We start from the raw sequence: 25,008 nt of genomic DNA on the forward strand, positions 1-25,008 counted from the left end.
TATTTGCTTTCATTGTATAACTTGCACTAGAAGACTGAAAGCGAATTACTGACTGGTTGCTATAGGTTACTGTATATTTAAATCCTGTTATTAAATCACCCCCATTAAATCTGTATTTTATAGACTGAGATCTGATTGAGCTTTGTTTTTAATTTTTTAATTGACTGCTACGATGAACAGTGGGGGCCTAGATATTTATCTGCAATTCCTCTTATTGTAACCCAAGAACATATGGGGTTAAACATTTTGTTATAGTCATAGGAATGTGTGGCATGATGATGTCCTAAGGGTAAGATAAAAAGGGGAAGTAAAAGGGAGGAGTAAGTGAGAGACATGCAGGATCCAGAGACTGTTTCTGACAGTGGGAATGATAGAGTTAGAGGTGTGTGATGTGACCATGCTCTGACAAACACTGTTTTCTCTACTTATAGGACTGGCTGTAGCCCTCACACTCATTTCAACAATCATGGCAGCTCCTTTACCTATGGATTCAGCTGACGAGCTAAGTGAAAAAATCAGGCTAGAAGCAATGGACATAAAGAACAAAATGGTGAGTACTTGTTAACATTACCTTTATGTCACCTTCATCGCAATACACATTCATGCAATACTAAGAGGTATATTTACTAAACTGGGTTTGAAAAAGTGGAGATGTTGCCTATAGCAACCAATCAGATTCTTGCTGTCATTTTGTAGAATGCACTAAATAAATGAGAACTAGAATCTGATTGGTTGCTATAGGCAACATCTCCACTTTTTCAAACCCGCAGTTTAGTAAATATACCCCTAAGAGTTCTTCCTATCCAGTATTTTAGTAATTGACTATCTCAGTTTCCTCACTGTGACAGTGTCACCTCGTTACTAGTCGGTGTATACCCCAGTGTCCTCATTGTCACAGGTTCACCTCATTACTAGTCAGTGTATACGCAGTGTTCTCACTGTTAGTGTGTCACCTCATAACTAGTCAGTGTATACCACAGTGTCCTCACTGTCACATTGTCACCTTGTTACTAGTCAGCTTATAGCCCCCTGGTTCAGAGTTGACCCCAGCACTGCAAGGCAGCAAGGCTAACCACTGTGCCGCCCACAATAATATTACATGAATGCCTGAGATTATATCAGCAATAACACTAAAACTTTCCACAGGGGTTAAATCAAGATACTTTGAAACTACTGAGGCAAGGACTGAAAATCTTCCCACTTCCCCTGGAACAATGTAAAAGTGTTAGCTTCAACCAGGTGAGTAGCAGCCGGCTACCTGTTTTGTACTATGTATTAATATCCTGTATGTTGTTATTAAGTATCAGTACACTATTTGTTACCATACTGCACTGTATAATAGTACTGAATACTGTACAACAGGCTTTGGCAACCAGTGTTTTCCCAGCTGTTGTGGAATGGCCGGCATGGCATGCTGGGGCTTGTAGTTCAACAATAACTGCAGGCCCATGTTTTGCCAAAAAATACTAGACACTGCTAACAGTCATGCTGCATAGTATCGTGACCATGAGTATTCATGAAGTGATAACATGCTGTAAATTCATTCTGAATATTTACCGGTATACTGATAATAAACATGCAGCACTTAATCATGAAACTGATGCATTATTTAGTGGTACTGAAAATGTATACACTGTTAATCATCAGATAATCATAGTGCATTCATTGTACACTGATACTGAACATTTATAAAGTGAAAATTAAAGACACTCTTTTAGAATGATACAAAGTATTTATACTTACAATAAACAGCTTTATATGATGATACTAAATATCTTGTTGTACCAATGATGTAGGATATAGCGAAAGAATTTAAAGTGTAATGTTCACAGTACAATTATACTTATCTGACTGCTTCCTTCTCACCTATACAGGGTGATTGCTACTCCAAGTTGTTAAATGGTTTGAAGACTATGCACTCCCTCCTCAGTTCTACTCGGCTGTACAATAAATTCAGCCTGACCGATCTGCTCTATGACCTCCAGGAATTCATCAGCAACTTAGAGGAAGAAGTAAGTGAGATAAGAGAGTATGAATAGCATTGTTTCATGACTTTTGCCCTTTTTAACAGTGTTTTAATCCCTCTATCCTTTTTAAGCTTTTCATCTTATCTATATATTCTTTTGCTGGGGGAAGAGGGGGACATGGTAGGGTAATCAGAAGGATGGTACACAGAAAAAAGCAGACTGTGGAGGAAATTATTAGATGTCTGTGTATAGGGATTTTTGTGCAACATCGGTTTGCTCACTATACTAATCCAAAGCTGTGATCTTTATTCAATTAACTACCTAGGGCCTACGTAAAGAAAATACTCTGAAGGCCAGTTCACATCTACTAGCTCCCTAGTTCTTTATTCTTATTATTGAACATGGTAACTTTATATATTTATAATAAGTATCTAGTATACTTTATTTTTATATATTTTTATTTTACTAATATGTATGTCGGGATCATTTTTGGAAGGCTGTTTTTCTTGCCTGGGGACCCCATATTTTTCCAATAATCCAGACCTCTGATGGTATATGTATCATATTGCATAGGTAGCAGTGTAATTTATAACAATCTGACCTTTTCTTTATCTCATCCACAGATGAATGTTCAAGGAATTCCCATTGATCCTCATTCTCCTCAAGAACTGCCTAATGGTATCAGCCCATTCCAAGAGGAGGCTGGAGTCTTTCTCATCCTCCATGACCTCTGCAATGCCATGAGCACATTGCAGAAAGCACTTGCTTCATAGAGTCAGTAATACAGAGGCTCAAGAAGATTTTCTGTTTAATATTTAAACATCCTCCACCTAACCAGAAGCTGTGTCCAAAACCTATTCCTGCACTGGCTGCAAAAGAATAAACACGAGTAGTGGATAATTCACTTAACAAATATCCAACCTTTCCCATGTTATGGCTCGGAGCATCCTGGCTAATCCGGACTTCTATGTGCCTTCTCCTACCACTGGTTTCTTCCTTGTCTTGTTTAATAGAGACAGCTTATATTATGGTTACTTGAATATTTTAATCTAAATAATGTGCAATGTCCATAGAAAGCCAGGCTTCTGACTATATTACGGAGCCTATCAGACTTTAGACATGGTGAAAATGGTCTGGTCTTTTTTTGACAGCATCCTCTTAACAAAAACAACCCAAAGTATTTTGTTATGTTGGAGGGGGGATTATATTTCCTTGCCTTAAATATCAGAACATCTATATTTCCTCTGAAATTTAATGAGGAAAAATTCACAGCATACTGCCATATACCTGTGAAAGTTCTTCTCTGATCTCAAGTCACGTGGGTCAATAAATAAACCAGAACCTGTTAGTATCAATGTATGTTACATTAGACTTTTTATACCCTTAACTATTTACATGCCACACAAAGCCTAGATCTATTGTGGTTTTTTTTTTAAAAAAAGTTCCACTTTCAATAAACCTTGGTGTAATTAAATAATCAACAGTGGCAAAAGTGGGAAAAGTTGGCAGCTATGCATTTATAAAGATACACCCTTATATGAGGGGTACTGGGTTCCTCGTTCACCCAGAACCTCATGTCCTGTAGAAGTGATTTGGGGGGGGGAATTATTTTTTTTTACTTCTTTAAATATTATAGTTAATTGGTTATGTGTTTTATTGTGAAATGTGCTCTATTTTACATGAGAATTAGTAATGTGCAATTTGCAGATATTATTGTGTTCTAGTTTTGTAGTGTATTGTAATATTTAAAATATTTATATTATTTATTTAACACCCTGTGCTGTTTGTACAATACATTGGTGTATTCTCTGTATTTTGATTATTTATATGTATTTAACTAAACTATGCTCTTATTTATTTATAAAATAGTGGTGATATGACATTCTTTGTGTAATATTTAAAAGGAAAAAATAAAAATGTTTTTGCAAAAATAGTTTCTTGGATTTCAATTTGCTTTTACGATATATCTTTTTACAAGTATTGAAGCATTCCGTTCTGCATTATTTACAGTTTGCTGGCTTCTAAGAAGCTGTTATTATATTTAGTAAAAAGAACAGAAATGAATTCAGTCAAATTGATTATCCATGCATATGTTTTTGGTGAAACTTACTTCAACATATGCCTGTGTTACCAAACTAGAGCAGATCCTAATTTTTCCCTGTACTGGGGGGAGAAATGCACGTGTAGTTATTATCTATTTTGTCTTATTTTGTGATGCTAATATCATATTAATAGTAATGGGACCAGCGAATAAATGTTTGTTATGCCACACAGTAGTGCCCCTACTTTGTATTATGCCACATAGTTCAGCCCCAAATTCATATCATGGCTCATAATTGGGCCACAAATTTATATTATGCCTAATAGTTGTGAAAACAATTCATAGTATGCCACATAGTTGTCCCCCCTATTTATAGTATGCAACATAGTTGTCCCCCCTATTCATAGTATGCAACATAGCTGTCCCCCCAATTCATAGTATGCAACATAGTTGTCCCCCCTATTCATAGTATGCAACATAGTTGTCCCCCTATTCATAGTATGCCACATAAATATCCCCAATTCATAGCATGCAACATAGTTGTCCCCCCAATTCATAGCATGCAACATAGTTGTCCCCCCAATTCATAGCATGCAACATAGTTGTCCCCCCAATTCATAGCATGCAACATAGTTGTCCCCCCAATTCATAGCATGCAACATAGCTGTACCCCCAAATGAGATGAACTTCCCCATGCCATCTCTTGAAGGGGGAAGGTGTCAGGATGAGGGCATAAAATATGATATGATGAACTGAATATTAAATGTCAGGGCCCAAATAAAATATTACATTAATAAATAGAAGTAAACATGATTGTCCCCTCAGATAAGTTTGTTTCCGTTTTAAAACATTTGATTAAGTAGCCTAGTGGGAGGTAATTTGGTTCAGAGCACACTCTGGCAGGAAACTAACTTAAAATATACAGATCACAGACATCCATTGTTTTTTATCATGTATTCCACTTCCTAATTGACTTCCTTTCAATAGGTATTGTAAACACAAAATAACCCCTAGGTGTGAATCATGGAGAGCCATATGCCTAGTAGGTTTATTGGCTGCTATCAAAATTGACCCTAATCTCTCTCTCTCTCTGTCTGTGTGTGTGTGTTAGAGAATTTAGACTGTAAGCTCCAATGGGGCAGGGACTGATGTGAATGAGTTCTCTGTACAGTGTTGCAGAATCAGTGGCACTATATAAATAAATGATGATGATGATGAGAATCTTGGAGACAGAAGGCAAAACCTGAAAGGCTCTCTAGGCAGGTATTTGAAAATAGTAACTTTCAAGAAAATGCCTTCATATTTCACATTTTGGAAAAGCCATATGGCACTCCATACTGAGGGGCAAAAACCGCACAAGGGGTTTAAAACATAGATATCAACTATATGTGGAACAGCCGTAGTCACATGTATTTCGTGATGAGATCTGATATTGCTGTAACCCTATCATATTTGGTATTTAAATGTGCGGGAAGTTATAACCAGTTTATTGAAAGTGAAGTTATGTCTCTGGGATATATCTGAGAGAAGTTACCAAAGATCTAAACTTTAGGAATCGTTTTGAACAAACCCTAGGTGACATCCATGGAACATTTCTGCCCCCCACATTAGCATCCACACTGCCCCGTGAATGCCGTCCCATTTCAGTTTGCTTAAAAACCTGTGTTGTGAAGGGACAAATTGTCAGTTTCTTGAGGATCAATCTAATTGAAGGACTGTCCATCTTTTCTGCCTACCCTCAGGCATACAGATTAGTATACGTAAGTGCTGCTGTGTACTTTCATCCCATTTGTTTTTATAACTGTTTGCAATTTTTTTGTTTGTATGTCAAATCTGTATCAAATTGTTTTTTATTATCTGTAAACATTGTACCTTTTGTATATTAAAACTAACAATTTAATAGTTCTGTCCTTATTGCTCTAAACAAATCCATTGCCTGTTTAGAAGAGACAGATTGCTTGGCTGGATTAACTCTTTAGAAACCAGTGTGTGAAGGGTTAACTGTTTAGCTTCCAGAGCACAGTGTGCACAATTTGGTGATTAAGTCATAGGTTTGCTACGGGCCTTATACGTAGCTGGTGGCAGTTGGTGGAGAGGTGTGAAGCGTGCTTCTGTGTTGGGAAAGGGACCAGCGAAATCTGTAGCATAAAAGGTGAGTGTGAGGTTTAGGCTGGAATCCTGTGTGTTCCCTTACAGTAAACTTCCAAGTCACAAGTGCGCAGAAGGCGTTTTGTGACAGATAAAGGTGTTCAGGAGCGGTATCTTGACAAAATAGAGGTGATATATTGTATGACTGGTGGAATATATGATAAGATATTAAATCAGGGAGTAGCTAGAGAGGGGCTTATCCCTGACAGGGTTCTTTTTATTTTTGTAGGTACAGTGTTACCAGTTTAACCTCATAAAGAAATCCTTACCCTACATTGTATATTACGTAATAAAAATTACTACAGTAGAATGGGGAATTATTCTCAATAATTTGCGTTGCTAAACTTCCTGTTTGCAATTTCAACAAAAACAAATATATATTCGCCACAGGGTATATCTTACCCCCTGTAGATTAGCAAAAATTTAGAAGCAAACAAACAACTAACTGTCCCAAATGTGGTGACCCATGTGGGACCTTTTGGCTTTAAACACTTTTGGACTAGATTCATTAAGTATATTAAGAAAACTGGCTTGACGGTACCTTTCTGTTCACCCGGCACGTGACTCTTTGTTTTACAGCTGGAGGATATGTTAAAAAGAGACACAACAATATATTATTAATGCGTTTATGTTAGCCAAGGTTTGTATAGCCAGGTTTTGCACGGCTCCTCACATTCCTGATTGGATTGAACTAGTTAATGACACAGTGGGTCATGAACAATTTGTCTCCACTAGTAGAAAATGCCCTTTGAAGAATGAAGGCATCTGGGGCCATTGGGTAGATTCCCCATATGTAGGGCCATAAATAAGGCTGTGCAAGAGGGGTGACCACAATGCTGATGGGGGGGTGCAGTTTAAGAATATTTTAGGTTAATTTGGTTAAAAATGAAGCTAGGGGGCGGTAGCAGTTTTCCTTCTCGCCCCAGGCGCTAAAATTTTAAGTTACGGCTCTGCCCATACACCTTATCATCACTGATCAGACCCAACTTACTGGATTAGACCCAAAAGCACCATTGTTCTTTTTGAATACTGCATATTGTTTTCTTTGTGAAGAATCTGGACGTTGCTCAATTTAATTTCTATTGCGGCTTTACTTTTCTATTATGCAATGCTTGTTTGTTAGCAGTTGCTGTTTTGACTGCATGTTTTGTTTTCTTGTTGAGTAAGCAACAATTAAATAAAAAAAATAAACATTGGATTAAAAAAACTACAGTAACTCTATTTATTTAATTCTTTTATTAGTTATATTACATTTGTTTATTTTTAACTTTCTTTGTATTTACTTCTAGCAAGCCATTTGACTAAACTGGGTGCTTGTTTTGCAAATAATTCCGAAGACTAACTATCAATATCAAGATTTTCCTATCCAAAGAGATTATACCAGTGGTTCCCAAACTTTTGCAGTTCGCGGCATCCTTAGAGTCTCCATAATTTTTTCAAGGCACCCCTCCAAAATAATTACAGAGCAGTCCTGTTTTAGAAGTAGTTGGGTCAAAAAAACATAATAAGTATTTAGGTCAGGACAGAAATACTTATTTAGTTGTATGCAAAAATAATACGCATAGATCCAAGGAAAAAAATAATATTTTTATATATTTTTTTCAATTATATTTCTGTCAAAGAATAATTGACAACTAACTCACACTGTGACCTCCTTCATCTCCACACACTCTGCCCTCTCTCACGCTGCATCGTCTGCCCTCTCACTCTGCCCTCTCTCAGCGCTGCCCTCTGCCCTCTCTCACGCTGCCCCTCTGCCCTCTCTCACGCTGCCCTCTCTCACGCTGCCTCCTCTCACTCTGCCCCGCTGCTCTCTCTCACACTGCCTCCTCTCACTCTGCCCCTCTGCCCTCTCTCACGCTGACTCCTCTCACTCTGCCCCTCTGCCCTCTCTCACGCTGCCTCATCTCACTCTGCCCTCTCTCACGCTGCCCTCTCTCACTCTGCCCCGTCTGCTCCCTGTCACTCTGCCCTCTCTCACGCTGCCCCTCTGCCCTTTCTCACGCTGCCCCTCTGCCCTCTCTCACGCTGCCCCTCTGCCCTCTCTCACTCTGCCCCTCTGCCCTCTCTCACGCTGCCTCCTCTCACACTGCCCCTCTGCCCTCTCTCACGCTGCCTCCTCTCACACTGCCCCTCTGCCCTCTCTCACGCTGCCTCATCTCACTCTGCCCCTCTGCCCTCTCTCACGCTTCTGCCTCTCACTCTGCTTCCTCTCACTCTGCCCTCTCTCACGCTGCCTCCTCTCACACTGCCCCTCTGCCCTCTCTCACGCTGCCTCCTCTCACTCTGCCCTCTGCCCTCTCTCACGCTGCCTCCTCTCACACTGCCCCTCTGCCCTTTCTCTTGCTGCCTCCTCTCACACTGCCCCTCTGCCCTCTCTCACACTGCCTCATCTCATGCTGCCCCTCTGACCTCTCCCACGCTGCCTCCTCTCACGCTGCCACTCTGCCCTCTATCACGCTGCCTCCTCTCACTCTGCCCCTCTGCCCTCTCTCACGCTGCCCCATCTCAAGCTGCCCCTTTGCCCTCTCTCACGCTGCCTCCTCTCACGCTGCCCCTCTGCCCTCTTTCACACTGCCTCATCTCACGCTGCCTCCTCTCACTCTGCCCCTCTGCCCTCTCTCACGCTGCCTCCTCTCACTCTGCCCCTCTGCCCTCTCTCATGCTGCCTCCTCTCACTCTGCCCTTTCACTCTGTCCCCGTTGCCCCCCTCTCACTCTGCCCCTGCCACTCTTCCACCCTCTCTTACTCTGCCACCACTCTGCCCCACTCTCACTCTGCCACTCACTCTCTGCCCCTTTCTCTATGCTTCTCTCTCACTTGGCCGCCACTCTGCCCCCCTCCGCCACTCTGCCCCCCCCCTTAGCTACTCTGACCCCCCCCTTTCGCCACACTGCCCCCCCCTCCCCCGCGGCCAGCCAGAGGAAAAGCAAAAGAAAAAGAAAAAACACTAACCAATCCGCGCGGCACCGGGACCAAGCATCCTCCTCTCTCCCGCAGCTTGTCACTGATTGTCGGGCGCTCTGCAGGAGAGAGGAGGATGCTGGATCCCGGCGCCGCGCGGATTGGTTAGTGTTTTTTCTTTTTTTTTCTTTTTCCTCTGGCTGGCAGCGGCTCCCCAGTGACAGCGCCGCGGCACCCCTGGGAGCCGCGGCGCACACTTTGGGAACCGCTGGATTATACTAAGTCCTCTGAAGAAGTTCTCCTACAAGTTTGTAATATAATTCATATTATGCAAAGAATTGTATTTCATTTTTTAATATGGAAATAAAGTCTAAGTTGTAATGACATTTTATGCAAATTCCACAACTTTGAATCTGTGCTTTTCCTTTCTGGTAGAGAACCAGAGGTATGCAATCACACCTGCCCCTGACTGCAAATAATATTTGTGTGGGATTATGAGCCAACAGTACTACTAACCATTTTACCATTTGACCTGTCCAACTAATGTTCATATCTGTCAAAAGTAGGACACACAACCAGACATACAATGACAGCCCAAACTCTAACGAGTGTGGGTGGCTTAATTGATTGTAGTAAACTAATTGTAATCTGTCCTTAGATGAACGAAAGACTTTAAATACATGCCTTGGTGTAGTTATAAACCTGGGTGACATGTGAGGTAACACAATGTGGATGAAAGAAGATTCATAATAAGGAATAAGATTAGATAACTGCTAATACAGCTCTTATCCTACAGATATTGGGGCAACTAGGAACTAGAAGTAATTGTGCGTTTTTAGGAAAAGACGCATTCAGATAAATAATGCACTTAATATATGTATGTATATACGTCGGACGTATCTGTCCAGAAATTAATAGAACAAATATTAATGACAGAGCCACATGTCTCCAGCACAAAAACAGCAGCATTTTTATGTCATACATACATCAGGTGTATGTTTGTAAAAGGCAGATGCCTCCACGTCTAATAGTGCCACTATTGTATGAAAATGCCCTTATTGCACTCTCCATGCATAAGGCGATATAAGTCAACAATACACAAATATGTGTATACAGACATATGTGTATGCATTTTAGTGCAGTACAAAAATGCAAAACCTTTGAAAAAACAAGCAAATGTACAGTATGTATACCTATAAATAAGCCTCATTGCCCTAGTTATGTTTTTTTATTGTATAGTTTTACTTTTTACTATTTATTTATATTAATTTTAATTTTATCTATTTATTTTAGTTATATTTCTTGTCATGTATTCATTATCACTTTTTATTTTATTACTCTTACTTCTGTTTAATTCCCTATTTTGATGTTACTCCTATTGTTTTAATGCCACTTATTGCCTCTGTGCTCTAATCTGTTTACTCATGTGGCCATAGAATTTTCAATCATCTTCATTCATTTTTACTGCTTATACTTGGCATTATACAATTTCATTTATTATCCATTCTTATATAGGCAATTTACCCATATATTGTCCATATATATACACGCGCGCGCACACGCGCGCACACGCACATATTCAACCCCCAGAAAGTCAACAGATTTGTCTATTACAAATGACGCTTACACAGATTGTTCCATACAGTATTTTAATTGTGAACAGACTCTTAAAGTGAAAACTCATATTTCATTATTTGCCTGCAAATGTTTATTTTTTTTTTAAATAAAAACTTAAAAATGTTGCTTACATAAATATTGAATCCCATGTGCCATGGAATCTCCAAGTTTACTCAGATGAAAGAAATTGCCCTAACAATTAGCTTTCAATTAGCCTCTACCTGTGAATCATTAAAAAAAGGTCAGCTTTTATGTTTAAAAAAACCCTCTAATTCAAATAACTCAATTGGTCATACTGTGAATCTGAAGGAAAGCTGTGAAAATGAAGACCAAACATTCTAACAAAATTAAAGATAAAGTTATAGATGTGCACAAGATAAAAGAGGCTACAGAATAATATCCAAATGCTTGGCTGTCCCAGTGAGCACTGGTGGATCAATTGTGAGGAAATAGAAGCTGTATCATACCACCCAGGCACTGCCTAGACAAGGCCGTCCTTCAAAACTCAGTGGCAGAGAAAGAAGGAGACTTGTGAAGGAAGCCACAGAAAGGAATACTATCACTTTGATGGAGCTACAGCATTCAGTGGCTGAGACTGAAGTGAAGGTACACCAATCAAACATATCAAGAGCTCTGCATACAACTGGCTAGTATGGGAGCAAGGCTAGAACGAAGCCATAACTGAATAAAAAGCACAGTGTTTGCAATAAAACATCACAAAGATCCACTTAAAATGTGGGATAAGGTTTTGTGGTTGGATGAGACAAAAATTGAGTGGTTTGGTCCCAATTCAAAATGCTATGTGTGGCGCAAATCTAATACTGACCATTCCTCAGCAAACACCATCCCAACCAGTGTGTCACGCGCACTAGGAGTCTTTGCCTAGGATATCACCAGATGATGTTCTTACCAGAGTAATATAGCTGGTACTATGGTCCTCTGATAGCAGGGTGACAACGGAACAGGAGAATCAGCAGATGGTGAGAGAATGCTCAATTAAAGTCTATGACTAGCAGCAACTGGTAATGACTTAGATGTATGAACACGAGGAACCAGATGGACAAGTAAACGTGGTGAGAGTCAGTGGTCTGCGTACAGCAAGTTGTAACACTGCTATAGTGAGGAGGAATGTCCAGGAGTAGAGAGGAGGTAGTGAAAGTCAGTGGTCTGCGTATAGCAAGTTGTACCACTGTCTATAGTGAAGGAATGGGTTCCAGGTGCAAGTAGGTAACGGGGAAGTCAGTGGTCTGCGTACAGCAAGTTGTACCACTGCTTATGTGAGAGGATACTTGAAACTGGTGCCAATGGGAAACAGGAGTCAGTGGTCTGCGTTCAGCAAGTTGTACCACTACTATATATATGTGAGGAGGGGCACGAGGAGATTAATGGAATACAGAGGATACACGGGGGCACGCGGAACTTGATCCCACGATGATAACCACAATACAATAATAACTGACAAGCGCTGCTTGAAGTATACAAAGTCTCTATAGAGATCCAGGTAATAGGAAACAAAGTCAATAGTAACAATAGCTTCAGTAGATGGAAGACTCCGGAGATGAACACAACACAGTCCAGACGGATATGCAATACAATAGCAAAGTCAATGGAAAGTATGCATACCGCGGTTCAGGAGAGCAGGCTGTCAAGGAGAAGTGCAGGGATACCTGAACGGCTGAACGCCGGCAGGAGGAGAGACCACTGGAGGATGGAAGCGGTAATCAGGTTGGTGCAGCGCACGAAAGGTAACCGGTAATCAAAGGAGCAATACTCAGGAAGCAGTAGTAAGTAAAACTGGAAACATGATGAACACGAGAGAGTTGAGGCTGTCTGGTATCCGGCAGTAGTAGCGGAGGGGAGACACGCTGAACACAGGAGAGTAGAGGCGGTCTGGAATCAGGCAGCAGTAGCAGATAGGAATAAGTGGAGAGCTGACACGATGAACACAGGAGAGTTGAGACGGTCTGGAACCCGGCAGTAGTAACTGAGGCAGCGGAGAGCAGACACGCTGAACACAGGAGAGTTGAGGCGGTCTGAAATCCGGCAGCAGTAACAGATAGGAATCAGCTGAGTGCAGACACGATGAACACAGGAGAGTTGAAGTGGTCTGGAAACCACAATCGTAGTAGACAGGAATCAGCTGGAGCTGAATACACGAGGAAACACAGGAACACCTTCAGAGGCTCATGGGGAATGAGACTCCAAGATCAGGCAACTAGGTAATGATCACAGGTGGTTTAAATAGGGAGGGTTGCCTGATCATCCAATTAATTAAAAGCAACAGGTACTGAAGGTTTCATAAGGGCTGCACATGCGCAGACCCTCGGGATGGCGGACGGCCACTGTTCCTGAACACAGGAGAAATGGCACTCACAGTCCGGTGAGTGACACAGTGGTGGAACTACCATTGGTGCGGCAGGTGCAGTGCACCGGGGCCATGGTTCCCTCCTCCCTACCTACCTGCACCAGGGCCCAAAGCTCGCTATTTCCATGTCTGATCCCAACAGTTAAATTTGGTGGTGGCAGCATCGTGATATGGGGATGCTTTTCATAAATGGGGACTAGACATCTTGTTAAAATTGAAGGACGGATGGATAGTGCAAAATTCCAGGTACTAGTCTGAATGGGGTTGAATACTTATGCAACAATCATTTTTCTTTTCTTTTTTTACTTTGTTTTTTACATATGCAGACAAATAATGAATTTTGAGTTTGAAATTTTATTTTAAGAGCCTACTGGTTCACAATAAAAATACTGTCTAGACAATCTGGGTAATGCCACTTGTAATACAAACAAATCCGTTGACCTTTTAGTGAGCTAGTTTTGCAAGCCATTGCACACATACACAATTTATTTATTTTTCACACATAACATTTTTCCCAGTTCAATTGTTTTTCATATTTCTACGCAGTGTTTGAAGTGTGCTGGTATAGGGTGGTATGTCATACCATCACTCCTCGTCCTGCTTAGATTGTAAAACTATTATGTTCCATTCACTTAAATTATCCTTACCACCACTTCAAATTTCCACTGTTCCTACCCATTTCTTTCTACTGACATCATCACCCATCCCTTCACACTAATCAGATCTTGAGTATCTCACAATACAAACTCTTATTCATTATCCCTTAACTATGACATATACATCTCATTGTCTACTCACATATACACCAAGCTTCATTCCATGATAACACCTTGCACTTTCACTTATTAAACGTGGAGAGGTCAGAATGCCACCAATTGGGACTGTTGGCAGGTATATCTTTACCACATGTTGATTGACTTACTATAGAACTAATCATGAAATAGAACTCTGCAGGGAATAAAACTATTATATAACACGTGCACAGCGAGCAAACTGCATCCCAGTTTATCCAGCCAGACTGCACTTGCTTTGCAAAGTAGTAACTGTACTAACACAGAGATACACACACAAGCATTAGAGGGAGGATGTAATGAAACACTGTAGGTGGAAATAGGACATGGGAGGATGTGGTGGGTGGAGAAAGTAGAGATAGTGGTCATGAGGGTTTAGGAGAAGTAGGTAGGCAACATGAGAGGTGAGTTTTGATGGAGCGTTTGAAGGATTGTAGGCTGTGGGAGAGTCTGGTAGAGAGAAACAGGGAGTTCCATAGGTGGGTGTGCAGCACAGGAGACATTTTAGGAAAGTGGGGAAAGGTTATGTGAGAGAAAGAGATGTGGAGATCAAAGGAGGAATGGAGTGGTCCAGTTAGGGTGCATCTTGTGACAAGGTCAGAGATATACTGAGGGGAAGTGCTAATGAAGGCCTTGTAGAAGAGGGTGAGCAGCTTGAACTGAGCCAAAGAAGGAATTTACAGAGTGGTCAGCGAATAAGGAGCGTTGGGAGAGTAAGAATAGCAACAGCATTCAGGCTGGATTGTAAAGGGGAAAGGCAAGTTAGAGGAGGAAGTTACATTAGTCAAGGTGGGAAATAATGAGCGATAGTACCACTGTTTTAGTTGTTTCTTGGGGGAAGAATGTCCTGGAGGAGGACATTCCTGTCATCAAATGGGCGGTCCAAAGTATATTATGATGGGATTAGCATCATTAGGTCACATTGACATGCACTGTACAGGCAGGTAAGTTCCTTTACAGGAGAATTGATTTGCTCCTCCAAGAGGTCTCCCCATCCTGGCAGTCTCCCGGACATGTTGGAAGAGTAAACAACACTGATTTAGCCTTTATACTAGTGACATCACAGAGGTATAAGGTACTTTGTAACTCTGTGATGTCACTTGTTTCTTGACAATTAGCAATTTTCAGCCATGATTTCGGACAGGTGTAAAACCGAGTCACCTTGCAGGTGGCTTACCTCCCCATACTTCCACTATAGGACAACCCTGAGGCCCCCTGGGCTCCTCACATTGCTACTATCATCATCATCATCATCATCATTTATTTATATAGTGCCAGCAAATTCCGTAGCGCTTTACAATTGGGAACAAACATTGATAAGACAATACTGGGTAATACATACATACAGACAGAGAGGTAAGAGAACCCTGGAGGGCGGTAGGCATACGTTTCGCTTATGATCTGGTTGACAGAGGTTCCTGGCTGACTTTCAACTGCCTACAAAGCATGCACCCTGAGCTTTCTGACAAACTCTTTCATTATATGCAACTTAGACACAACCTACAGTCATTTATCAGGCAATACCATTTGTTCTAATAGAAATACAAATGTATGTTACATGACAGTGAGTAGGACATGTTCTATACCGAAATACACATAGGAGTGCAAAGCATTTGGAACATGTGTAAAAACACCTTTCAAATTTACAAACAGACACAAAAATATTAAGCCCATGTGTATGAACCAGTACTCATTCTTTTATTGGACTTCATTTAAGTGGTACGCTGGATGTACATAGAGGAGAACTATTTGGTTTTGCACCACTGCGCCTAGATTGTCTGCCCTAGGTTTGCACAGATGCAAAACGAGCTAAAAACTGGATTCAGGTGTTTGGAGAGTGAAAATGACAGTGCGCCATAAAAAAATCCTTCCCGCCCCCAAAATTAAATTTTATGTGCGCATTGCTCTGTCATAGGAGGCGCAGTGGTGCGCCTTCTCCATACTTAGCAAAGAGCACCCTCACTCCGCCCAACTCCGATTGGCTGGTTCAAAGTTCTGCTCCCCTGCAATTTAATTTTGTTTTCAGAATCATGTTGCATATTTTTCATTTATCTGTCTGATGCTGCATCTTTTTATTGATTTACTAACATTTTTATTATAATTTAATTGATTATTATTTTACAGTATTTGCAGAAAGGTTCTTACCTATAAGCATGTATTTCTAAAATATTGGTGACCAAACAAAATGAAAACATTTGGGACAATTGTTTGCAAAAATATAATTTACCAAGATGAACTAGGGACTTCAGTACTGAGGTTATATGCTTTACCATTTCTCTCTGGTTAGGCAATCTTTGGAATTCCCAACTTTACAAAACCTCCTCCCATTTGCCACACTCCCCAGTTTCATACTTATCCCAGGAGAAAACAACAATCCCTTACTTATCTCTATACTATCCTAAAGCAATTTGAGATAATCTGAAGAATGTTAGTTTTAGAGTCCTCATGTTTGTTGCATGACCCTTGACTGTAATTTATGAAAAACCAGGGGTTAGATAAAGGTTCACTGTAGGATATGATATTTACATCTTAACAGACCTAACTGTATAACAAAATATCACATCAGTCATCAATCCTATACAAAGCCTTAATATGGCAGACAGCTTCAGATGACACAAACTTTTATACACGTTATACTAAAGTGTCAGTGCCTAGTGCAATAATCTGAAGTTGGTGATGTACAGAATGTCCTGATTTTTGCTGTGTGTGTCTTCATTGGTCTTGAAGATACAGGTGTGCTGATGTTTTATTTGGCAAGTACATTCTCCCAAGTGGGAGTGGGATATCCCCCAATTCTACCAATATCACTACTTTGAGTGTTGTTGTGTTCTTTCTCTTCGTATGTGTATATATATATATATATATATATATATATATATATATATATATATATATATATATATATATATACATACATACACACATATTGATAGATATATCCCTTATTGTTGATAATGTAACTACAACAGAAGTAGCAAGGTATTTATATTTGTAATCACAGGTATTCATATAGGACAAAAAGATACTGTTTGCAAATTTTAACAATATATACAATGCTGCTATCAGAGGAAAATGTTAAAAAATTGTTTGCCAATAATCTTTGACATTTTCTGTAAACTTGGTACCTAGGAGGATGCTTCTGTAAATTACTTGTAACTAAAGACCAATTAGAAGGCTGTCATTTTAGTAAATACGGCAAAATTATGAAAAGTATATCTCTTTTAAAAAGAGTCCAAAAATATTGATTTTGAAAATGTATTTCATTATGTTTTGTTCATATCTGACAATAACTAATGTATTTTTCTGATTACTTCAACTGTCCAGGCTCACAGTGAATCCAAAGGACTGATATTGAACTCAAAATCTAGTTTGAAAATCAGTGATCAGACAAGAGATGGGATTATTGTCAGACATGACGAATTGGGCCTGAGAAAATCTATGTCATCAGCCTCTTCAATGAATGGCCAGATCTCTCTGCAGATGTTTCATAAGGATCACTTTCCATTTCTTTTTAGTTGTGTTTCCTTTTGAAGCAGGAGACATAGATAGCAAAGATACACAAGAGTTCTCCATAGCCAGGTGTAGATAAGGGTCTTGTCTGAACTGTAGGTTGCGTCAAGAGAGTGGTGGTTGTAGGGGTAGATTTCTGCAAATTTGTTGTATTTAAGTTCTAAATATTAGCTAAACCCCATGTGAGGTTTACTATGACTTCTGATCAGCCTGCTGCAACATGCTGGGCTAGTCAACGTAGACAAATTATCAGCCGGTCATGAAAAGCTTCTCAGGTTGCAAAACACAATGTATAGGCAGTCTGTGAGACATTATCTGGCATTTCCTCCTTCCTGTGGTTTCTGTGGTTCTTGGAAAGAGAAAAATGATCGTGACTGTTCAAGTAATAACACAAATACAATTTATTGCAATTGTTACTATGAATGTTTTGAAGCTTTTACAGATTCAAACAGATATACACACAATGGTGTATATCTATCTTTATATCTATTTTGTCAGGAGACAGTGATAATTTTCTCATCAATAAATGTAAATTGAAATAAAAAATAACCTCTCTATACTAGTACAGCTTACTCAGCTTAACAAGGCACCTAAGGGACATTACTATATACTAGAGATGGTCACTGACCCCCGTGTTTTGGTTTTGGATTCGGTTTTGGATCTGGATTACCGTCGTGTTTTGGTTTTGGTTTTGGTTTTGCAAAACCGCCATTGCGTGTTTTGGTTTTGGTTTTGGTTTTGTTTGGTTTTGTTTTGCTATTTTTTGGGAAAATCCATGTTTTTGGGCCTAAATTAACCCAATTTAGTGCTCCAACTGTTTTAGAGACAAGTAATCTAATTGTTGAGGTAATAAATCATCCAAAAAAACAGTTTAATTCTTCGTTGGTAGGCCTATTCTACACACAAAACAGATTGTCTTCCTCTCCATCTATGCATATTGGCAATGCAGCCATCGTCTTTGAATGTATATTACACCCTACACTTATAGTTAAATATGTAAAGAAATGGAAAAAGCCAGTTTGGTTTCTGTCTCTCAAGGCCCCCCTCCACTTGTATAAAATACTAAAAAATTCAGCCATTATAGACTGTACAATATTAATTGACATGGAGAAAGACAGTTTGGGGTCACTCTGTCTCTCTAGGCCCCCCTCCACTTGTATAAAATACCAAAAAATTCAGCCATTATAGACTGTACAATATTAATTGACATGGAGAAAGCCAGTTTGGTTTCTGTCTCTCTAGGCCCCCCTCCACTTGTATAAAATACTAAAAAATTCAGCCATTATAGACTGTACAATATAAATTGAAATGGACAAAGGCAGTTTGGTATCTGTCTGCATCAGATCCTCTCTCCACTAGGAGTAAAATAGAAAACTATTCAGCCGTTATATAATCTAGAATATAAATAGAAATTGAGAAAGGCAATTTGGTATCTGTCTGCATCATAATCATCAACATCATCATTAGCGCCCTCGTCGCCTACACAAATCTCCCCCTCATCCTCTTCTAATTCCAAAGTGGCATCCTCAATTTGGGTATCACCGGCTACACTCGGGCTATTAAGGCACACATCAGCAGAATGCTCACGATTAGACATCCCACTGTTGGATGGACTCTCCACAGGGATTGTTGTCATTTGTGAATCAGAGCAAATATTCTCCTGTAATGCCTCACTGGTATCTTGCAGCTCAGCTTTGACGCGTAACAGTAGTTGTGCACCAATTGTAGCCTGGGTAACTTTTTGGGATCTGCCACTAATAGCCAAAGGTGAAGGCCTCATTCTCTCTTTGCCACTGCGTGTGTAGAATGGCATGCTTGCAATTTTTTTTTTATCGTCACTTAACTTTTGCTCAGTTACACTTCTTTTTCGCTTCAATACAGTAAATTTTTTTTTGGTTTTTGTTTTTTGCACTAATTTGAAAACACTCTGTTGTTTGACATCGCCTTGGCCAGATGACGTACTGGGAACACTAACATCAGGACTGGTGACAGAACCTGGTTGCTCATTTAGATCATATGTGGACTGCTTTGAATCCATTCTGAGCGCAAACCACTGAGGAGTGCTAAAAATTATTGAGTAGATACTGCTGACAGATATGACTTTTGACAGCCAGAAATATTAATGCACAATTAGGGAGGACACCCCAAAAACACTGAGGAGTGCTAAAAATTATTGAGTAGATACTGCTGACAGATATGACTTTTGACAGCCAGAAATATTAATGCACAATTATGGGGGACACCCCAAAAGCGCTGGGGAGTGCCAAATATGAAGAAAAAATAATAAACCTCTATCCTCCTCTCTGCACTAGCGATTTTGGTTAGAGCAATTGCAAGAACAATATGGTATTCTCTGTCCCTGCTCTAATTAGCCTATGACTACACCCTGCTCTCTCCCTCTGTCAAATGGCGATGGATTGCTGTGGAGGCGTGTATTTATAAAGTTGAACTATCGCGAGAACCGAGTCCCGAGATCCGACGACGTCACAATGACGTTCGGCCTCGATTTGGATTCGGAATGGGCGGGAGAGTACCGAGCTGCTCAGCTCGGTACTCGGATACCCAAAGTTCGGGTGGGTTCGGTTCTCGGAGAACCGGACCCGCCCATCTCTACTATATACCTTCTGGAGGTGTTTTGCCTTTCCTGTCTCTGCTCAGCTGATCAAGAGAAAATATATCAATACACACATACACACATATATATATATATCTATATATATATATCTATATCTATATATATATATATCTATATATATCTATATCTATATATATCTATATATATCTATATCTATATATATATATATATATATATATATACAGTGTCGGACTGGCCCACTGGAGTACTGGGAGAATCCCAAAGGGGCCCTGCTGCTTGAAGGCTCTGCCCCCTTTCCATATGGGGCGGGGCCAAGATTGTGCACCAGGTGTACAGGGGGTCACTTGTATGCCTTCCCAGGTTGGTTCTGTAGTGGACTGCATGGGCAAACCTAAAAGAAAGAGGAACTTTCCTCCTCTTCCTTGTTTCTGCAGGTGGTAGGTGGTGGCGGAGCTACATGACCCTTGAACTGTTGATGTTCCTGCTGGCTGGTTCCTCCCCTACTCCTGGATTGTAGGTGCCTCCCCTTCACTACTGCCTTCAGGACCTGTGGAGACCTCAAGGAAGCAGACAGCTACAACTTCTACAAATAAGGTAAGTGTGATTATTAATCACTTACCTGCCTTTTGGCTAAGATCAGGTGCAGTTACCTATATATACAATGACCGGCTTAAAGAAGTCCTCTGTAGGCGATGGCCTTCACCTTTGCTTCTGGGCAATAGGCTGGTTTCTTGAAGCACAAGGTGGTATGTGCTCCTGCTGCAACCTGAAGTGTTGGTGCCCAAAAATGCACAGAGTAAAGCACTTTGCACTACAGAACTTTGATTTTTGAGCACCGCTTTCCATTGCCCTAGCCTAGAGGCCGGTTGCAAGAATAACTTTATCTTCTGGCTGAAAGGCTGGAGTCTATGTGGTACTTTATTTTACATACTGTACTACACCTCCACTTTCAGTTTTTTGGGCAGAACAGTAGGACCCTTGAAAATTGAATACCATCCTTCCCAGATATGTTGGATGTGTGTGAGTGCGTTCGTGTGTTTAAGGGGTTCTGAAGTTTCTAGTCTCAGTGGAAGGCTTCAAAAAAAGATAAAGTACAGCGCTGCAAATGGGATGTGGAAGGCTTCAGCTGACCCCTTGGAAAAGGAGCCTACCCAAGTCTTATGGAAGAGGTGGGCTAGAAGACCGTTGCCTCCTAAGGGGCCTTTTGGCTCTGGCATTCGGGGATGTCAAGGGGCTCTCCCTAGCTACGGTGAAGGAGGCCTGGTGGCCTTTTGTCTCCTGGGGGACGGAAGGTAGAGACCCTCTTCCAAAGGATCAAGGCCCCAGCACAGTGTGAGCACCACACTAGGTCATTGGAGTCAGGCTTCAATAAAATACTGTAGAGACTGGTGTGTGTATGTAGAGTTAATATACTGTGGGGACTAGTGTGTTCCCTCCTGGATTCCAAGCACCTTGTCTGCCACACACACTCCATTCCCTGCTGCCAGCTACCCCATCTGCCACACTCCACCATCCCTGATGCCAGCTACCCCATCTGCCACACACCTTCTTCCCTGCTTCCAGACCCTCCAATCTGCCATACTCTCTCTTCCCTGCTATAGCTATTCCCCGAGTGGGATGTGCAGGAAAAACAAATCCGAGTCATGGAGACTCCACCTTGAAACTTCCAGCACCTAAAGGATCTGCTGCTAACGTCTTGGTGCTAGATACCACAGAACACCTTCAGAGGTCTTGTAAAGACCATGCCTCAATATATATAATATTGAAAAGCGGGCCAAACAAAATGCATCACTTTACCATTTATTCTCTTGTCAGGATGGATCATACAGCTTCTGCAGTGACTTCAGCATTCGCACCAAAAATCACACCAAACATTTTCCCAAAGTCCCATAGCCCTAATGCTTCCTGTGCTGTGTGTGAGTGAAAGAGTGCGCTGCCTTAATCCTGTCTATCCTTAGCCTGCATATTCTTCGGGAAACTATTAGTCTTTCCTTTACTAGTGTATGGAAACTATCCCTATTGCCAGAAATATATATATATATATATATATATATATATATATATATATATTTATACACACACACATATATAGATATATACATACAGTGGGCCAAATGGGGGTATAGGCAGTGGTATGCATACCACCACTTTGCCTAATGTTTTCATTGTAAATTCCATTCGCTTACATTGTCATTCCAAACCGCCACCACTACATTCCTGAAGGGACTGAGCACCAAATGGTCCATTCATGTGTGGCCAATTTGGATGCTGATCTTGCTGCTTGATGCAATCGCATTGCTATTTGTATCACCAGATTTACTTCCCTTCTTCACGCTAAAACAATAGGTTGAAATATCACTTTAAATAGAAGTGAATAGAATTTATTTTTTTTTATATCTACATTTTCTTTCCTACAATACTTTCTCCTAATCTACCTCAAAAAAGCATTAACCATTTAACCTAAAACAGCTAATGATTCACTATAAAAGTCTCAATCTTAAGAAATAAAGTAAACAAGTAAAAGATTGCATAAAATGCGAGAAATGGAGTTGATTCACATTGAATTCAATTTTCTGTAAAACTGTCTATAAGCTAGAAAATAAAATATTTAGGAAACACATTCAGAAATGCCAGGGAGCACCCTGTGCCTGTCTCCAGGCGCAGTTATGAACTAGGTGGCCCAAGCGTGTCCAAATTGTACCAGACCAGCCCAACCCTGATCTTAAAAATTTTCAGTTCTGAAAAATCCAGACACATTATTAATACTTTTATGCAGCTGTCTGATTTGACGACCTGTGATTGTGCCTTCCTCAATGTGACCGAACACCTTTCCCATTTGGCCATGTATTCCCATTAGCATAATATTGTTTCTAGGCACATTGTTTGCAAGCGGTCGACGTTTAAAGGTATGTACAATAGTTGAGAGATTGAGATCTTAAAATGTTAGCATAATAACCTACATAAAGAGGTCACCATGAATAAAATATATTGGCTTCAACACTCTGATCATACTGTTAACCAAGAGCGTAATTTTTAACAATGCAGCATTTTCACATCTCTTTTTTTTTTCAGCCTACTTCCATGTTCTTGGTTATTTCATGTATGCTCCTGGCCTTGTGAATGTCTTATCTGTTCAGTTACTGCAGAGTAGTATCTCTTGCAATTTATTTAAAGTAACAGGGCTTGTTCTGACACAACGCGGTTTCGAACATATAAAGGTATCAATGTAAATGTAACACACACACACAGTGCTAAGAACAGCTTTCTTTTAACAACAAAATAATGTAAGTGAACCTATTCCCTATCGTGTATTTGCATAAACAGCAGGAAATACAAGGAATAATCAAAATACAACCAAGAAATCTAGCACTTCAGGATCACATCTGATAGGTGATAGGTGCTCTTTATATACCTTCCAATCAGGAAAGATTAGTTCATGGTGAATAGTGCACTTTAAAATTTGTTGTCATGTCTACATTGTTTGTAGGATTGTTCTGTTCTTTTATTGACCATTATTTCAGTTCCACCCCAAAACCTACCCCCCCCCCACCCCCATTGTTTTATTGAGTTGTAAAAAAAATAATAATTGCATTCCCTGTGGGTTTATAGTCAGGAAGGTAGACATCTTACGTGGACGGTAAATATGTGTAGATGGTGGTAATACATGCTAATTTTTTTTTTAGTGATTCTAGAATAGTGTTTCCCAACCCTAGTCCACAAGTACCCCTAACAGAGCAGGTTTTCCAGGTGACCAGTGATATAATTATACCACCTGTGGATCTTTCAAAATTTGTCCAACAAAGAGATATGGAAAATATGCACTGTTAGGGGTACTTGAGGACTAGGGTTGGGAAACACTGTTCTAGATGGACTGAAAACCTCTACTTGGATGGTCAGTTGATATGCAAGGAGCTGATCAACTTGTTGCGTAAAAGGTTGTATATACCAGACACCAGTCCAGCTTCTTGCATGAGGATGGTTGTGGCTCCTCCTGTTCCAAGTGCTGTGTGTAAATATTTTTCTGTTCACTATGGTCAAAGGTAGGAGATCTGGAAATATCCAAATGCCCATTAGAGGACAACTTGGGCCTGTACCTGTCTTGCTGTTTTAAAACTAGAATGTAAGAAATAGGATTCAAGGGAATGTCCCTGGGATATTTTCTGTGAAGTGCTGAGGTCCCAGCAACCTGTAGATTCTATTAATAATGAACTTCTAAATAAGTTGGGGCATACATTTCTAGTTCTGGGACTGTTTGGAATGTCCTATGTGCAAAGATTAAGGAAAGGTTATATTTAAAAAAATAAAATAAAAAAATAATTCTTTCAGAAATGTCAGTTTCTCTTGCGGTGAAATATCAGCCTCTAGTACCTCATGGGCTGCTATTAAATTATTATGCAATGAAATACTCTCTTCCATTTTAGTTTTAATATGATCAGTTCAGTCACCCAACCCTGATATCTTGGCCTTCTCCGCATGGAAGGAAGTGTAAAGGTCTGAGTCGGCTTTCAGTGCAGTTCACGATAAGAGTGATGAAATCTTTGTTAACGTTCCATCTGGATCAGGATGTACCAATGGTGATAAAATATCTGGACGGAGACAGGTGGATGTGTGGTCAGAAGCCTGTATTTTGAGGAGTGCCAGACCTCACAGCGAGTGGTCTCCATAAGTGCATTCAGGGAACACTTATTCCTTTTGTGTATCTTAGGGCCCATACTGCATAGTTTGTGATCACACTTTTGTAAATTCCGGATTATTAGTATGTTTATTGGACTTTATGAGCAGTGTATGTGGGTGTCACAGAGTTCAGCTAACCCAACATCTCTGAGTACTGCTAAACTATGGCAAATGTAAATGTGTGGGATACACCTAAGGTGATTTTAAATCTGAAAAAAATTAAAGAATGAAACAGGAGATGATGTTATCACGGATAATAAATAATTAAAAAAAATGGGTAGACTAGGAGGGTGGAATGGTTCTCATCTACTATCACAACCTATTTATCAAAGATTGCTAGTGAAACCCTTTGACTGTGGCTCACAATTCGTGGTATGTATCAGCATTTACTACTG

At 40.3% G+C, this 25,008-nt stretch overlaps 1 protein-coding gene across 1 annotated transcript; it reads left to right on the forward strand.

The window, feature by feature from the left end:
- The first annotated feature begins 328 nt into the window (after positions 1-328).
- LOC142160464 (myelomonocytic growth factor-like) lies at positions 329-3,413 on the forward strand. The gene is made up of 4 exons (XM_075215348.1): positions 329-550; positions 1,147-1,239; positions 1,875-2,012; positions 2,591-3,413. The coding sequence occupies exons 1-4, from the start codon at positions 467-469 to the stop codon at positions 2,738-2,740; spliced, it is 465 nt and encodes a 154-aa protein (XP_075071449.1). The 5' UTR covers positions 329-466; the 3' UTR covers positions 2,741-3,413.
- Positions 3,414-25,008: the final 21,595 nt, after the last annotated feature.

Source organism: Mixophyes fleayi, chromosome 6 (genome assembly GCF_038048845.1).
Source record: "Mixophyes fleayi isolate aMixFle1 chromosome 6, aMixFle1.hap1, whole genome shotgun sequence".
Taxonomy (NCBI): Eukaryota; Metazoa; Chordata; class Amphibia; order Anura; family Limnodynastidae; genus Mixophyes; species Mixophyes fleayi.

Excerpts from the sequence above, each read along its gene's own strand:
- LOC142160464 (XM_075215348.1), top strand. The coding sequence starts at position 467 with ATGGCAGCTCCTTTACCTATGGATTCAGCTGACGAGCTAAGTGAAAAA. Across the intron at positions 551-1,146 it reads TGGACATAAAGAACAAAATG|GGGTTAAATCAAGATACTTT; the intron begins GTGAGTACTTGT and ends AACTTTCCACAG. Across the intron at positions 2,013-2,590 it reads TCAGCAACTTAGAGGAAGAA|ATGAATGTTCAAGGAATTCC; the intron begins GTAAGTGAGATA and ends TCTCATCCACAG.